The following is an 18,394-nucleotide window of genomic DNA, read 5'->3' as shown; positions in this document are numbered from 1 at the left end:
AGCTCTGCCACAACATAACCACTACCGAAAGGTGAAGTAAATTACACTGATCATCTGGTTATAATGAAACACTTTACCGAGAAATCAGGCTCGGTTCGTTACCCTGCCAAGTCTTCAGTCTCTTCATGTTACAGTCATAGTTTAATATAATAATCTCTCTAATTTATATTATTTAGTGGTGATGGGTTTGTTTGTTTCTAAGTTTTACTCTTACATTTTTTTTTCATCTGTGGAAAAAGCAAAGAGGAACTATTCAAACTATGCTGGAATTTCACAATCAATTTTGACATCAAGAAATAAACATAGAAAGGGTAATTACAATCTTTTTAGCTTTCTCTTTATATTCCATTTGTCTCATTTAAAAAGGTCCCATGAACTGCATGTTGGCTGACCTGTGCTGTGTGCTTTCACTGGTAGTCACTGTGATGAACGCAGGGGAGTCCTCCATGGCATCAAAGTACTCAGTATCCTCATCTTCATCACTTGCCTCTTCTTTGTTCACCCTTCCACTCCCTGCAGGTGAAACAGTAAAGTCTTTACAGAGACACTGAATAAATTCAACTATAACATTTCAGGGTGGTAGAAGCTGTGTATTCTGCAGAGTTCAGTGGAGAACAGCATATAATCACATACTCATGGTAATTAATTAGGGAATAATAAGCTTACTAAACCAACTAATAGTCTTGATGGTTAACTAGCCTGATGCAATTTCTCTGTGCGTGCTTCTCATAATAAAATCAGCTTGGTTTATCATCGCCATTAAGATAAAAGGAAATAAACGCAGATGGGAGAAAATTAATCATGTTAAAGCCTGTGTGTTAAAGATAACACAGAGATCTGATACAGCCCTCTTACCTGCAGGCGTATTACCTTCTTTCTAAAACCAGAACTGGTAGTTTATATTGCTCATATAGAGCAATATAAACAAATATATAGGATTAATATATAACAAAACAGCTAAATTTGACTTCCCATGATATCTAAAATGGGTCAAATTTCATCTAAAGCAAGATAAATTATTTCAAATAAAACATTACAAAAAACAAATACCTTGTGAGACAAGAAAGGCAGCATTTCATCTGATTTAATTTTCTGCAGTTATCAGGTTAGCACAGTTTATTCTGAATTTAAGATTATTTATTGTCAGGTAGAAAAGTCCGAACATGGATTCAAGATGGATTCGCCTCCCACTCAGCTGTCTGCCTGTATCCTATATATTTTCTGTCACTGTGTCCGCTTACATAGGAAATAGATTTTGTGGAGGTCTGCAGAGGTGTGGATGTGTTTTTTTTTGTGCTTTTGAATGAAACTGCTGCGAATCAGGAAAATAAGGTCTTGTATGTTCTCATTTACTGCAGCTTGACTCATGCAGAGAGCCCTCAAAAAGCAGCGCTTCAACACAGCCGCTGTCAGAGCTGGAGAAAGAGGAAGCGGTCATGAAAACTCTGACTCTGCTCACCTTAAAGCCTGAGAAATGTGTTAAAATATTGTTGAAGATTTGTAAAGTTAGGCACCTCGAGATGAGAAAGCATGCGTGCCGAGCTGAGCCTCAGGCAGCCACAGCCCTCTTTGTATTTCACCATTTTCAAGACAAATACATACAGTGTTTGGCCAACAAAACCAGTGAGAGACTTTAAAAAGAAGGAAAAGGTCAAGGTAATACAATAACCTAAATCACAAAGTTTCCATATTTAAGTTTGAGATTTTCAGGAGAGCTTACATGAGCAGTTCTTTGTTAATATAACAACCACCAAACAGGGCTATAATCCAATCTAAACCTTCTGATGCAACTTAAAGTTGCTTTTCTCCACATGAGGACATTCTATTATATCAAGCCTAAGGCTCCACATGACTTTTAGCCTATAAAATGATGCCCACTGTGAGACTTACAAGAGTCAATAACGTTCATTCTCACCCTGGTTGTTGGTTGGGGCACTGGGTGTGCTGGAAACGTGCGTGGGTGCTTCTCTCCACGCTCGCTCTAGGCTGTTATGCTGTTTGGCGAGCTGCTCTATGGTCTCCTCTAGGTGGGTACGCTGCTCCCGCTCATACTGCAGCGCCCGCTGCCACCTCCTGCTGTGCGTCTCAGCTAGGTCCAGAAAGTCTCGACACGCCTGACGAAAAACAAGTGCATGATCACACAGTCAGCACTGAACGTTACATTTCAGTAATATGTAGCAAAAACTGATAACGGATGTAAGAGTTTACTCCTAGTATATCCTGAAAGTTTACAGTTTTCCCTGAAAACAAAAAAAGATTAGACGTTCTGGCATATATCTTTTCTGATCTTTAGCAACAAAAAGACAGAAAGCATTAAAATAGAAATGCAGGTAAAGCCAATTGTGCTAATTATTGCAATCATGGTTCTTAATCAAAACTGTTTGGAGCAATCATCAATATGTTAATTAGATGTCTGTAAAGCTTTTACTGGGTGTCCCTGCTGCGTCAAATGAACCTCTGAGCAAACCCTGATGGCTGATGAGCCACAGATAAAACCCCTGACTGAGTGCCCTCATGAATATGAGTCAAAAAAGAAAGAAAGAAAAAAAACAGAAAAAAGAAAAGTCAGAGCCACAGCGATGCCCTCTCTTGACCATATGAGCCATAAGGGGGCATCATTGCCATTCTGATTTTACTGCTGGGACAAAAAGGTTACTTCAGATCACACATTTATTACATGTCAGCAGTTGTTGGCTCTGAATCATGAGCTTTCCTCTCATTGAGCTCAAAAGGTCATTGAACTTAAATAACACCCTTTGGCTAACTTCATCTTACTAAAACAGTCATGTGACCATCACTGAGCCTAAAGTGTGAGGCTTTCAGTGGTACCGAATAATCCAAAACTGCTGAACTGAACTAAAAACTTTTTCCCTTCTTGTGTCAACCAATGACATATATTCTATATATTATTATATATTCAAATATACGTAATTGGTGTCATCTGAAAAAGTCTCCTTCTTCCCAGAGCCAGAGGGACTTGTAATTGTTCAGTTGAGTCATTTAATGAAAGTTGGGTCTGAATGCATGAATCAGGACAGATCAAACTCTCACTTTGCTCGGCTCATCTCTGTGCTCTGGTGAAAAAGGCACGCAGGATCTGCAGAACAACTACTGCAGCTCAATATCTCGATTTCTCTCCCACACATTAATTCTTAAATATATATATTGTATATATGCCTGCGGCTGCAACTAACAACAGTTATTTCACTGTTCCAATGCATGTTTGTGTATTTCTTTATTTATTATGACCAAAATAATTATTCTGTTTACTCAAACCTAAAATTAATGAGAGACACAAAATCATCACATATGATAAGAGTTAGGCATTTAATGAAGTAATTTTCTTACTTTCAAAAATTGAAATGTTAAATATTTGTTACAGCCCTGATGTCATGTAATAAATTAAACTCTGCAGGTGTGAAAATTCAGCATTATTTATATATTTAACAATGAATTTTTTAAGTTTTTAAAAAAAAGATATGTTAATTTCATGTATAGAATAAATCGTTACGTTATTGTTGCCTACATTTCCTCTGATCATCACCGTCACAACCTCTGAGAGCACGTCAGAGCGACACTTTACTGATTATTGTTCACTAAAGTCTGCAGATTTTATGCTTGTCAAGAGATTTCTTTTTGCAGCATATTGATTCTTGAAAAGCCAAAAGACACAGGCATTTTCTCCATCATTTTTTTCCAACCAGAAGCACTGAGTTTCTAAATTTAATACTCCAAAAGTCCAGAGACTGTCTAGGTTTAAGATATATTGCGAGCACTATAAGACAAGGAAAATTACTTATTGTATATCTGTTATTCCAGATTATTAAAAGATTTTTGCTGAGAGATGAATATTTTATTGCCAATTACATATCAGGACATTTCATTTAAAATTTAAGAACATTTCAGAATTATGAGTGTTTAACGACTCAGCCTTAACATAACGAGAGGCTTCTGAAATATCACATCATTAATTTTTCATCCCCGTAGAAGAGTCACTAAATATTTCACACTTAAAACTTAGCAAGACAGACAAGATTAAGATAAATTTCATAGCTCTCCAGGCAGAAAAATGACAGCCTCTTACCTTCTTTAGTCTCGAGTCAGCAGTTTAAAGACGAGCGCCTGAGCCTCTGTTTAAATGCTACAAACGCATGTGACGTTCAAGTCCACTTCCTCAGACTAAAAGCATGATATGAAAGTCAAACCCCAACTTAAAAAGTGTGACACTTCCACTTTTTTTATTGCTGACTCTCTAGTATGAGCTCAGACTGCATGTGACTTCTAGTGTTGGGAAGGAAAAGAAATAATAATAATTTTTTTTATAAAGACCAAGTGAAAGAGTACGAGTTATGGGTGTGTAAGTGAGAATAATCAGTGTTAAATTAAAACTCCTCACATGACAAAGTGAACCTGTATTTGAAACGGTTCATTTTTCTGTCATGTGTCCAGAGATGACTTTTGTTTTAAATCAGCCTGTTTAAAAGTACACCTAACTGATGTAGTTCAACCATTTTAATCTAAAACGGTGGGCTCTTAAATGCGTCCATGAATCAGCGGGACAGTTTGTCACTGGAGTCAAAGGCACACTTGAAAAGTTGGATTAAAAGGTGAATGAACTAAAGTAAAACCCTCTCCAAGCTGTGGTCAAAATAAATCACACGATGCATGAGTTAAACCACATCGACACTCGAAACAGCATTAAAGATTTAGACAATCCAAGAGGATCTTATGTCTGAAGGCATTTTCCTGTACTTCCTATTTATCTGAAGTTACTTAAAAATTTTCCACACAACTTAAGGAGCCTTTGCATCAAGTTTCTTAAACTGATAAAACCTAACTTTTGTAAAAAAAATAATAAAAAAAATAAATAAATAGAAATTCAGAAATTGTATCCTATCTTAATGACAAGTATTTTACCCTAATTGACTTCCCAAAACTAAAAACTTTTTAAAGACTGAACGTAAAATAAAAGGTAAAATACTTTCAGAGTCATCATCTTATTATGTTACAGTGAATCTACTCTAACTTATGTTTTATTTGTTTTTAGGTTAAAGTTCATGACCTTTTATGAAAGTTTTATGTAAATGTTTTATGTTATCACCATCCTGTTAACTTTGAGACAAGACTGTAACTCTTTATTTATTTGGAATTTTTAAAATGTGATTCAAACAAAATAAGCAAACTAAATCTAAGATAAATTACATTCAGCAGCAAATAATTTGACATAATCTAAGAGATTAAGCCCAAAATTCAATATCACCAATAAAATTACTGAACCTAAAGCCCAAACATAACTCCTTCTTACAACCTTACTTGAAACCAGTGCTGCAGAGGATAAGTCTGTCCTGAATCAGATTCACTCAGCAAGTTATTTTCTGCTCCACTAATCGGGACATCTCTGGGAGCGAAGCAACCAATCTGTGTAAACTTGTCTGTTAAAACTGAGATCAATTTGTCATTTTAACCCTCTGCAAACACGGTGTCAATAGCCTTAAATCGGAGTTTCAGGCAAAAGAAAAATCCAGTTTTTAGTTAATGAATAGCTACCCATTTCATGTATTGCTCCTCAGCTGTTTCATTTTGCATGCAAGGAATATAAATTTTGCTTTGATTTACAATTATTGTTAATAACTCTCAGACAATAGTGAAAATTTGATGTCAATGTACAGCATTCCAGAGTTCATGAAACGCATATTAAAACGTATCAATCAGACGTGCACAGAAACCAAAATAAGAATTACTGACCCCAGATCAAAACAGCTGACAGAAGCAGGAAGAACAACAATCCTTATATGACTGCCTGACTTCAGTCAGAGCAGATCTGTTTGTCTAACTGGGGTCCAGAAAGTTCTGACATTTCTCTTCAACCCTCAACGCCCCCCCGGTTCCCAAGGTTTGAGAAGAGTGGGGAGCAGGAGCTATTCCTGTCACCCCCACCCAATATCATATCTAGTATCTCTCCTTCAGGGCCTCAGCCCTTCCTGAACTCTCATCCACCACTAACATAGTCATTGAATGCCCTTAGAAATATTTGCCACTGATGAAAATGGGAGAGGGCTGTTGAAACAGGCAACAAACATAAAGTGCTATCAGACAAAACAGCTACAGACATCCAGGTAAATAAGAGGGGCAGCAGAAGGATTAATGTTTCAGTAGGTTAAACATGATCTGGTTGAGCATTAATGTGCAGTTTTTAGATTGGTGGCTCTCCGAGGCCGTCTCTCATCACTTACTAACCAGGACATTGCACATAACTGGAGCTCATGTCCCGGTGATCATTGCCAAAGCATGCAGCGCACAGATCACTGACTTTAACCTTGCTGCAGCAGCTCATAGCTCGTTACACCCGAGTACTTACATTGATCATAGCATTGGAAGTGATGCGGAAAAGAGTGGCTCGCTCATTGACTGCCTTAATCTTTTCTCCTCCCTCCAGAGGGACTTTCAGGCCCTCGAGTTCGCTGAGGGAACGCTGCAGGGCGGCTCCATGCTTGGCGATCAGGTCGTTACATGTGCTGAGGTCATCTAGTTTGCTGACTAGAATCTTCAGGGTGCCCTGGATCTCGCTGCGGTCCGACTGGGATGTGGGCTCCTCGTCTCCCGAGTCATCTGAAAGAAGAAGATCAATAAAGGATAAATAAATTATGTATTTATTGGTCCAGCAGAGGTGTTTTCCTTTGAAAATTTAATATAACATTGTTAAATCTGCACTCAACCTCATTTGAAAGTGAATTGTTCCCATTAAAGATGCATAAACTTGCTTTGCACACAAGTATGCAGTTAAAAAGGAAGACATTTTTTAATGCAGGAAGCCATAATAGTGTCATACCAATCATTTAACATTAAAGACAAACCATCTAACAGCATTTTTTTTCAGATCACACAAACTGTGTTCATTATGTTAGAGGGGAGTCTGCCTAAAGCTGAAAAACACCAGACAACAGTATTATGGATCCAGCTCCACATCACACACATCTACACACAAGCCCACTCAATAAAACAGAGAAATTGCAGCCCTGAAGTCCAAGTTCATATAAAAAACATAGTGAGACAGTAAAATGAACAAGTCCAACGTGAAAGTAGAATCTTTAGAAATAACAATGTTTACTAGATGTTTCTAGAAGAACAAATTGTGCTATGAAGGATTTTATGTACTTTTATTTGGCAGATGATGAAGAGGAGGCAGACAAACATGATGAAAAGTACGCATTCGGCACAAACCATGGTCGCTGTGGTTGTGCAGCATGCATGATCTCGTGAGTCAAATCCTAAAACTAGATACATCTGTATATAAAGTTCAAACGATTTACCATGGAGCTAAACATACAGTAAGTGCTGCATGTTTCTGTTCTTATAAATGAGAAAAAGCCCATATGGTGCGGATAAATCAAAGGAACCCCTTTTAATAAACAAGTATTCTGTTCTTGACAGAACAGCATGTTGAAATGTTGTAACACAAGAACTCACATTAAATATTAGTATTATTGCTGAAGCTGAGAAAGCAAATGACAGGGTGTGGGAAGGACATGGAGAAAAGGAATAAAGATGAGGACAAAGAGAAGAACACCGCTCGACTCATCGTGCATCCTATACTGTATTGTTGTAATAGCTAAATTATAGAGTCTGAGTTTAGAAAGGAAATCTCTCCACAGCCTCTAATCCAACCTGCTGACTCTTTAATGTCTGCAAAGTGCTGGTCTGCTGCATCATACAAACCGCCACGCAGGGTATGCTGTGTCACATTGAAAAGGGCTGTTATGTAGCTGATAGGAGAGATGTTAGAGCGACAGTGAGAGGCAGCATTACAGCAACACTTTTCATCAAAGAACACGGCGGCTGGTTGTGACCTTGCAGAGGAACACAGTACCACCCCTGTCGAACCCATTTACACAATGTAAGCACAACATGGATCTCTACCTGGCAGACCGGTAGGAGCAGGTCTACATCACTTACTGGATCCAAATTCGATCAGCTCTTTTACCCAGAGGAGCGTCCAACTCCACATAAAGACAACCAGCACTAAATGATAATTTCACATATTCACGCAATTCTCAGCATCCACAAACTATAATTAAGCAGACATATTTGTAGTTCCTTTACAGTATGTGAATAATGTTTATGAATTATAAAGCAGAAACTTAAATAAGGATAGTATCATTGGTTCAAAAGAACAGCAGTGGGTGAAGCATGACCATTTTGTGCAGAAATTTATCGTCCCCTGAATGGATCCTAATGACATTAATGATCGCCTGACTCTTAATTTTAAGCTAGCATGAGGTTTACATTTGTGTGATTTTTATTTTTTTCCATTTGATCGTATCCAAGTCATCATGAAAAATGGCTCAGACATTAACATCTAACTGAGAACAAAACAGGTTGAACTGGTTAAAATCAAATGATCTAAGAGTTGAAAAGTATATTATCTTTTTAAAGTCAGTTTAGCTTTAATGATAAATATGTCTTCAAAACTAACTGTTGCTAATGTATATAAGGAAAACAAGTTAAAAGACAAGTTAACATAAGAATCTCTTACCATATTTACATTCCTGGGCATCCATTTTCAACAGAGGTTCATTAAGTTCAACAGCACAAACACACAGTGATAGACCTCTAATGGACAACTGTCAGGCTATTGCAGAAAACAAGCAAAAAAGTTTAAAAAAGAAAAATACTCCTTAAAGTTGGATGCAGCAGCCCTGTAGGAAGAATAAAACTCAACCTGGATTTAAAAATGACAACAATCATCTTTGACAAACAAGAACCAGACAAGGAAGCAAATTTTGAAGAATTTCAAAATAGTCACTGCAGAAAAACACAAAAAGTAAAGAAGAGAAAAAAGTTTAAACCATCATAAAGTTGTCTGTACTGCGTGGTGAAAAACTGGAGCCTAGAACAGCAGCAGAGAGCAAAAATAGTTTTAGTTGAGCCAGTTCTGAGAAAGTTAGGGAAGATAATAAAATCAACCGTTAATTGATAAAACCTGACTCTGGTAGCTCCGCTTTAAACAGAACTGGAGCATTTAAGAACTTTCTTTCACCAGGGAACAAACATTTTGTCCATAAAAATCTCTCACCGGATTTATTTAAATGTACATCTGTCAGTTAAAATAGTCAAAATGTAAAATATGTTTTAGAAAATAAGGACTTCTAACATTTTTGTGCCACTGTTTTCAAAAGAAGCAGACAAAGTATAAACAGAACAACATCAAGAAATAAATAAAGACTGCTGAGTGCTCTGAAGTGAATTTTACATAATCGGGAGAACATTTGAAAACGCAGCATTTAAAACAAACATTTATGTTTTCTGGTTTGACCCATTTTTATCAAATAAAGCTAAATGGAGCAACTTCTTCCAAAAGCAAAAATCACAGACGACCAATGTAGAAGCACCAACAAGTTCCTAATCAGCAGCAACAGAAGAATGGGTGTTACTAATGTTATTGTCATAAACATGAAAGCTGCAGGTCATTGTTGCCATAAAAAGTACAATTTATAAAATCTTTGGGGAAATTAGTGTCATGTTAGAGGTAATGTATGTGAGAGAATGCAGCATACAAAAACCTCTGTTAAAACCAAAAACTAAGACTTCTGCTAAATGTTGTAAATATTTAATCAGAAATAACCAAGAGAAAAACAAACTTTTTACTCTGACCAGTGTAAGGAACTCAAGCTGAAGCAAGAAACTGATGTACAACCAATGTAACTGAAGGAGAAGGTGTCACTCCTTCATGCTCTGCTTCACATCCACATGTAGAGGTGTGAAATTACATAGTAGGGTCTGGATTAGGATCCTTTTGGAGGTGCTGTGAGGGAGGTAAAAAGTACCAGAGAGCGTCCATAAAAAGATGGGAAGACATTTAAAGAGGAAGCTAAAATACACTCCTAAGATCTGACATTTCCACGACTTTGAGCCCAACTAATGCCACTCAAAGAATATTCATTTTTATCATCTTATAGTTGCCGTTTTTGGGTTATAACAGAACTCAGAAGTCACAGTGGATTAAGTGCAGGATCCACTCTGCATAATGACACGCATTGCAAGAAAAACCGATGCGAAGCTAACAAAGTGTGCACGTTTGATGTGGCAATGTTTGCTTCAGCAGCCATGACGCTTTTCAGATAGATGGCAAAATTTTGCTCGTCTTCTGCCTCTGCTCTGAGCTAATTTGGCTCCCATGTGAAAACTTTAGCCTGATTTTCCAAAATGGGGTTGTGCTGATCCAGCAGCATTCAAGGTTTGCATACAGCGCTTCGCAAAAACAAAAATTCTTTCAAAATAAAGTGTCAAATATACCATGTCTTTAGAGGAGTTTCTGCATACAGCACTTCACCTCCAAGACCACTTCACTTTCCAAGGAAATAAACTGAGAGCCCGTTCAATAAACTGAGAGGAATTATATCAGAAATATCCTTTCTGTGCTTGCAGTTCCCAGAGTCAGATCTATAGAGCATTGACAAAATGCCAAGCACCACCAGACAAGTCTAAATACTAGAGTGAGAAGCTATTTAAGATCGTTAACCATTTTATATCAACACAATCCCTCATATCTAGAACAAAAAACGAGCTGGGCTTTACACTAAACCCATGTAAATAAAAAGGCCCGTCTGTGCAATAATGCCTCATTTACAGCCCTTTTCCTCACTACAGCACATGCAGATGGATGGGTTCTCGTAGTAAAATCGACATCCAGAGGCACGGACAAAAGCCCATTACCACGCCAGTCATGTCTCAAGGGCGAACTTCCTCCCCCCCTGCTCCTACAGCTTAACACCTGAATCAACGCAACTGCAAGTCAGCTCCCCATTTATCAACCGCTGCACCTCATGCTCTCTGACTGGCATTAATAATCTTATTAATATAGTTTACTTTAATACACAAAGACAAAACATAATAAATAAAATAACTCAGACAAACGCATACATATTCAACACATACATACATGCACAAATACATCCATGAACCTAATGATAGTAGTAACAAATAAGTAAAATGATGTATATGAACTGATTATGCATAAGCCCCGTGTACATCTAACAAGCAGTTATATTAACAACATACACAAGAGAATGCAACACAACTTGATATACATATAGCTACGACTCATGAACCATAATAATAAAGGTTTGAACATGTCTTTAAACATAGAGAGCAGGCAGCTTGTTCTGGACAGCAGAACGACAGGAACTCAAAGGCACCTTCACCTAACCTGGATTTAATTGTGAGAACAATGAAAAGGTTGGAATTCGATGACCTCAGAGGCCAGAAGGTCAGTGATGAACAGGAGGGCCAGACCACTAAGAGCTCTGTGGACTATTCTGAGGCTTTTAAAGGTTATTCTGAACTAAAAGACAATAAAGAGAGTTCAGTACTGTAGTAACATGTTTGAATTTCATGCAAATGAACTCAACATTTTGCAGCGTTTAAACTGATTGTTTGGATGATTTTGCAAACAGACCAATACAGTAGTCTTAATTTGCTCAACAAGAACCCATAGACCCAGTTTTTATAACTCGATTGAGTTAAAAACTTTTTAAATTTTGATATTTTTAAGTAGTAGAAAGCAGTTTTGGTGACACTGCTAATGTGGCCACCATGACTGAGACCAACAGAGACCGTTAAATTGTTTAGCACAATTATTTTTCCAGTCAGATCAGTCTAAAGCAAGAGCATGTAAAATGATTTCATTTACACAGAGATGTTTTGGAGACGAGCTGAGATACAAGCGCATAAAACCCTTCATCCGTTTTGCATCTTAACACGAGTGAAGCTTATCTGTTGGCCCACAGTCCCTCCTTGTTGACCAGCACCAGATTTCTGAGCATGCGGGTGAAAAACAAAACAGCGAAATCATGAGAATAGGCAGAGGTAGGCAGGATGTATTGGGTGAGCAGCCGTCTGCTATCTCCCTGTCAGGACTTGTCTCTCTGCAGGTCCCAGAGGACCGGCTGTCTGATCAGTGGAGCCAGGCCTTCGGCTGACAGCACGTCACCCCGTGGCAGAAAGACGAGCACAAAGACAGGACAGGCACAGGGGGGAGATGTGCTGCCCCTCTGGTTTAAAAATGGTATTTAAACTTCTTGAAAGGCCTATAATGAGAGAGGAGACAGAGCTCCTGTAGTTCTTTTCAGAATTTAAAAGTTTGCTCCTGCTGCACATTTGGACATGTCCTTTAAGTGAAATTAAAGTGTTGCTGACAGGTGCCAACCTGAAAACATTTCTGACTCCAACATATTTAGACTTTTAAAGCCAAATTAAATACTATGCCTGTAAAAGTTCAACAACTCACCATCAGCTAAATACGTTCTTTCTGATCAGTGCTGAAAACAAAACAAGCATTTCTCCCCTCTTACAAAAGTGTCCAAATATGACCAGATGTCAGCAGATGTTGTAGTTGAAGGTTTATAATGGAAACTAGTTGGGGGTTGGATTAAGTCTTCATCCATTTTTTGTAATCAGAAACTGACGCTGTGCTGTAAGAACAAGCTTGGGACCAGTAGAGGTGCTCATAAAGTGAGAGACGGTGTTGTCTCCAATACAGCCACAAACACTTTTTCTGCCTCAAAAACAAGTAAAAGCCAACCTCTTTAACTGTGACCACATTTAATGTTAACATCCTTCAAGCCCAGAACTTCTTTATGATCTGTGTTCTCTGCTGGGCTCTTTAGTTGAAGATTTACACCCAAGTATGTTAATAATTACGCCCTACATCATTGTTTCCATATAGTTATGTGATCTAGTGTTCAAATTATTTCACAGTTCCTGGTAGAGGCCTGGGAGTTAGATTTGGGATTTCACAGGTCCCACTGGACCTATTACAAGTTTTGAAGTGACAAGAAAAATAAATAAATAACTGTGAAAAGCGTTTTAACATACATGCACTTACACGAAGATGACTGCATCTGGGGGACAAATTAGTTCAGTCTTGCTCAAGAACACTTTGTTACAAAGACAGATGAAGCTGCAGAATGAACCACTGACTCAAATTTATAAATGGCTGCTCTTCCTCCTGACCTGCAGCTGCTAATTAATATAAAATTTAGAACTACCTATTCACCTAACAAGCTTGTTTTTGAAGTCTAAGGTCAAGGTCCCAAGATTCACACAAAAACACTACTGCACTTCATAAAAAGGCAGCCATAAAACCACTGGACTTTTAACATAGATGGATCCCAGTATTTATTTCAGTCCAGACAGCAAATAGTGAAGGAATGACTGCATAGCAGCTGCTTAAGATAGACTGCACAAGAGTACAGAGAAAAATCAGAAGTATATCAGAAACCGTAGAGGACATGCCAGATGAAGAGTGACGATGGATCCCAGGGTAAGGGACTATAATCCTGGCCCTGTAATAGCCAACTGGCTCCAAACCTCCCCTGAGACACATCTCCGGGAGACAAACTGAGGAGACACCAGGTTAAACCCAGTCATATGGTGCTCAGTGTTTCACAAGCAAATGAGAAAGTATGCAGTGCAACTTATCACTGTCCCCGAAGCTCTGCAGAGCAGCTCTGCCAGTCTATCCCACTGAACGCTCCCGAGAAGCAGCAAACAAAAGAGACGATTAAAACCCAAACATCAGCAACTATGCAAGGAGTCTTAATTCTAAAATATGCAAGAACGGACAAAAACAGAACACTAAAAATCCGGAATACCGAACTGGTTCATCCTTCAATGGTGGATCAAACCTTTGAGAGTAGATAGTTCTGGTTGTCCTAAAACCTACTAACTGAGCCCGTAAAAATCCCAGATATATCAAACATTAATGTGACAAGAAACTCTTTTAAAGCCAAGTTGACTAAAGAAAAGTCAGAATTTCTCTTTGAAATTTTGATTTAGTTGGTTCCACCATAAACATTTTATCTTTAGATCATAGCAGAACATATAGAACATAATTCTACCAATACATGTTCATTTCTGCTCTAGATAAGACAGATATGGTGATAATGTTTTTGTAATTTGGCATTTCTCATTTTAACTCCGACACTATACTCTCAGTGTAGCAGTTTTGGCTCCTCTATTATAACAAGCACTGCAACTTTTGATGTTAGTTTTAAAAGCTTGTCGAGCGTGCTGACCTAATACTTGATAGCTCCAGATGTCGACAAGAACTCAGACATGAGTTAGTGTTATTGTTGGTGACGGAATAACTCAATAATCGAGACAGATGGAGCGAGAGCAAGGTTACCAAACCAGGAACCCAGTTCATTTTGTTCTCCATCATGACAAGTGGAAGTGATGCAGGAGGACAAGCCATGAAGGTAACCATCGTATCAGAAAAGTAGTGACAGTTTTCACACAGCAGCAGAATTGATAGTTACATGCACTCTCTCTGTGACGATGCAGTTATGTTGTGAATATCAAAGAGTTTAAAAGGTGACTGAGGAGCAGGGCACTGTGTACTTCCATATACAGTATTCATAACACAGGACTGAGGTCATTATCATATTTAAATTTTAAACACAAGACCTTCAAATGGTGCCTTTATATCCATTACTTTAAGTTGTGCTACTAAAAGAGAAAAGAAAAGAGGGTTATTGAAGGATTTTTCTTTAGGAGCAAAGCTCAAAGGATGCAACCTGCTATAATAAACAGGTTATGGTATGTTTGACAGAGACATACTTTATGCTGCTCATGTCAAATTCATTTTAGTGTAAAAACAGCTGCTCAGCTCTACATGGTCAAATTCTGCCTCGAGCAAGAAAACAAAAGATGAAGAGAGAGAGGTGGGAAGACTGAACAGAATGGTTAAGGACACAGGAAACAGGAAACAAGACGAAGAAAGAATGGAAGAAATGTTAATTTAAATGTTTACACATTTTTCATTGTTACTCCACCATAATGATATGCAGTAATTACATACAGCCAACATAAAATACACAAAACAGGATGTTACTGAACCATCATGAGCAGTAATATAACAATTTCTTCTGTGAGAAAAAACATTTTTCTTATGAGAAGATGAGGCATACAAATCTTTGATAAATACTGACTGTTCCAAACACCTTAATATAGTAAAAAAAAAAAAAGAACAGGTTCTAGGACCCAGGGATGCACAAAAATGCCCCTTTTACAGTTTTTGATGATGTCTACATTCACAATATACATGCACAGTTACACACTGCCAATACAACATGCTGTAGGCCTGGCAGGCTCCAGCTCATCCATATGCAAATGTAAGGTGGAGCAGGCGCAGAGGAGTGAGAGGAAATGAGCACGAGTGAAAGCAGGATGAGAGAAAAGCATGCAGTCCAGGGCAGAAGAGAGGGAGCAGGCTGCTCTTTCTGCAGCATGAGGGACTGCATTGTTGAAGGAGACTGCAGAGATGAGAGCATCCATGGTTGACAGATCCATGGACACAGTAAAGAAGCTGGATGAAGGTCGGACCGTTAGCTCCTGGAGCTAAAGAAGAAAGAGGTGCCAGGAAATAACCTAACATTGGACAGATGTAGAGTTGTTTGACAGCTTTGAGCTCCTGTGCCGTAGCTTAGCAGCAACCATACTGACCCCGGTTGAGTTTACTCAGACAGCCTGAGTTGCAGAAGGAGCGGATGGTCCCGGGCTCCCAGCAGCTCCGGCCCTTCATGCCCTCTCTCTGCAGGCCTGATCCGACTCCACGCTTCTTGAGATGCAACACAACCCCTGGGCCGCTACATAATCACAGCAAGGGGAGGGCCGAGGTAGCGACCTTCCCTTTCCAGCGATGCAGCATGCATGTACAAAAACTACAATGCATACAACAATGTGGGGCAGGATGCCAGAACCCCTTGTAATTCCTATGTCCAATACTGCATTGTTCTGTCCTCCAGAAACAGACACACAGACACGCTCTGCATACACACAACCACAAAGCTCTGTACAATTACAATTCTCCTCCACATGCTTCTCTTAGAGCAGCGAGGACTGAATGGGAGGGGAGGGAGGCGGAGGGGGAGAGAAACTAAGAGGAGATAGGACTCGGCAGCTAGCAATCATCAGCACAACGAAGACCAGAACGCATTTCTTCCTCCTTGTCACCTCCGTCTATCTTGACAGCAGAAGTCAACTAATTCAGAAGAGGAAAATGGCAGAGATCAAGCAATGTAGGTGGGGAGCATGTACGACTGACAAAAGATGAAAAGATGAAGTCAGGCAAGAGGGAAGGGAGGTCAGATAAATCGTCGCTCAGTGAAATGTCTGCACATGCTGCTGGTTAATGTACTGCTGCAGTTCATCCACTGTGTGAGTGTTTTTATAGGGCTGATTATCATCCATCGACGAACAACTTAAACCTGTTTTCTCCATCTGTTTACTCTACCAACCTGGCATCAGTTGAAATAAGAATCCTCACACAGCAATTTTTTTTTACTGCTTGAAAGCTGTCATTACAATTTCACTGGCAAGGTGCAAATCATACCTTTCTTTAAATAAAGGTCACCTCAGTGGAATGAAACAAGTTACGACACCTACATTCAGTCTGACAATATGTGTTACATCATTTATGCAGAAGAAAATGAAACATCAGTTTAGAGGCTGAGATTTTTAGTACCACCAGTCTGTTTTCTATGTAGTCAAGAGTAATGATACCATCTTATTTCCTTTTAAGATTTCATTTTATGCCTAGGAATTTACTGCATCCATTTATTTTTAATTCTATTCTATTAGATTGCAGTTTTGCAGCAATCATTAGGTCAGTGCCAATCTTTTTGTACATCAAGAGAAAAAAATCAAGCAAAAGTTGCACACCCACTCCGTAACCCATTTGTAACTTAACGTTCCTGTTATTTGTTTATTATACTGAGAAACTGAACCTATTTATCTTAATGTTACTGTTGTTTGTTCATTATAGTGTGAAACTGAACATTTCAACACGCAAGTCTTAAGAGGAGACACATAAGGGTCTCAGAGCTCCAAGTGGTTGGGATGCAAGTTTTGATTCTTCAGTTTTATCTCATGTACTGTATAAAATTCCACCAACATCAGTTGTTTCATTCATTTTATTTCATGTACTTCAGTACTTAAGTTCCATTAATATAATTTTAATTGTATTTATTAGAAAACAATAAATTTAAAACAAGTAGATTAAAAACATTTTTAGATAAACTGGAGCAGAAACAACATGCACAAATTTGATAAATAGTATGGATGGATGGATGGATGGATGGATGGATGGATGGATGGATGGATGGATGGATGGATGGATGGATGGATGGATGGATGGATGGATTGATTTTGTTTGCTTGCTTGTTTGTTTAAATCATTTTACAATTCAGACCTACAAAATAAATCTATATTTAAGTTAGTTTTTTTATTCATGCAATTATAAATTCTGTCTACCATTTACAAAACTAAATTTATTAAAAAAAACCTGCACCTAATCATGCATTAATAACTACTAAAAATTCATACTTAACACCTAGTTACATGGTATGATTAAAGTAGAAGTTTTCTCCTTGTGTATTTACTGAAGATGAGACGCAGGAAGTCCAAACTAAAAAGGACAAAGTGGGAAAAAAAGGGTGTTTAAAGAACATGAGGAACAGTCTCATTATACCAATTACTGGAAGCCAAATGCTCAGACTTTACAGCCTGCATGCACTGAGCTCATTAAAGCTTGGAGAGTGGAACTACTTCATCATGGGGATAACAATCTTTTCAGATGACATTTTAGAGGTCACTTTCTAAATCTGGCAGCATTTGAATCATTAGGCTGTTTTACCTCCAGCTACAGAAGCCATATAAATGTTATCGATCTACATAAAAGGACGACATTATCCGAGATACCGAGCAGCTTCACTTCCACTGAAGAAGCTCAAGACAAAAATACAAAAGAATGATAGGACTGAAATACGAGCCTCTAAATACATCTATTCTCCTGTGGCGATAATACCTCAATTAACCAAAAGAGGTTGTGGATATTCAATTAACCACAAATGCAGGAGTTAAGAATAATTGCTTGATGAGTGAGTCTGCAGCAGCTAAAAGGATAATGCATCAACTTGATGATTTAATCATCTCTAACCAACATTTTCGATGAATGAGCCCACGCAGCAGAGTCAAATTACAGCTGATGCTCAACATGCTGAGGAAATGAATCATTCATTTGAGCATAAAGTTATCATTAATAAAGTCCATGTAGAGACTTTGCATGTAAAATTCTGGAGATGGGACAGTAAATACCTCTGTGCTGCACCACAGGAATTTTAATTTAACATTTAATGTTTGTCTTAAAGTAGGTAAAAAAATAAATAAAATAAAGTTCAATCCAAAGGCAGAAGCTGAACACGGAACACAAATCATCTTTATATAATCTTTATAAACAAAAAGCCTAACAAAATGTTAATAAAGTTACTGATAAGAGTTGCAGATTTTCCAGGATGTTGAACTGTTGCTCATTAAAAGAAGAGTTGAAGTTCAG

The 18,394-nt window shown here is 38.2% G+C and overlaps 1 protein-coding gene across 2 annotated transcripts in view; it reads right to left on the bottom strand.

Moving 5' to 3' along the window:
* The window catches only part of si:ch211-106a19.1 (uncharacterized protein LOC561797 homolog), a 44,128-nt gene that overhangs the window by 11,051 nt on the left and 14,683 nt on the right, over nucleotides 1-18,394 (bottom strand). For both annotated transcript variants that reach the window (XM_017413840.3, XM_037976399.1), the window contains exons 3-5: nucleotides 6,359-6,609; nucleotides 1,916-2,114; nucleotides 393-513 (exon numbers count right to left, since the gene is read on the bottom strand). In XM_017413840.3, coding sequence (XP_017269329.1) covers nucleotides 393-513; nucleotides 1,916-2,114; nucleotides 6,359-6,609 — 571 coding nt within the window. The remainder of the gene's footprint in view (nucleotides 1-392; nucleotides 514-1,915; nucleotides 2,115-6,358; nucleotides 6,610-18,394) is intronic.

This window comes from Kryptolebias marmoratus, linkage group LG1, assembly GCF_001649575.2.
Source record: "Kryptolebias marmoratus isolate JLee-2015 linkage group LG1, ASM164957v2, whole genome shotgun sequence".
Lineage (NCBI taxonomy): Eukaryota > Metazoa > Chordata > Actinopteri > Cyprinodontiformes > Rivulidae > Kryptolebias > Kryptolebias marmoratus.
This window is presented reverse-complemented; position numbering and strand designations above follow the sequence as displayed.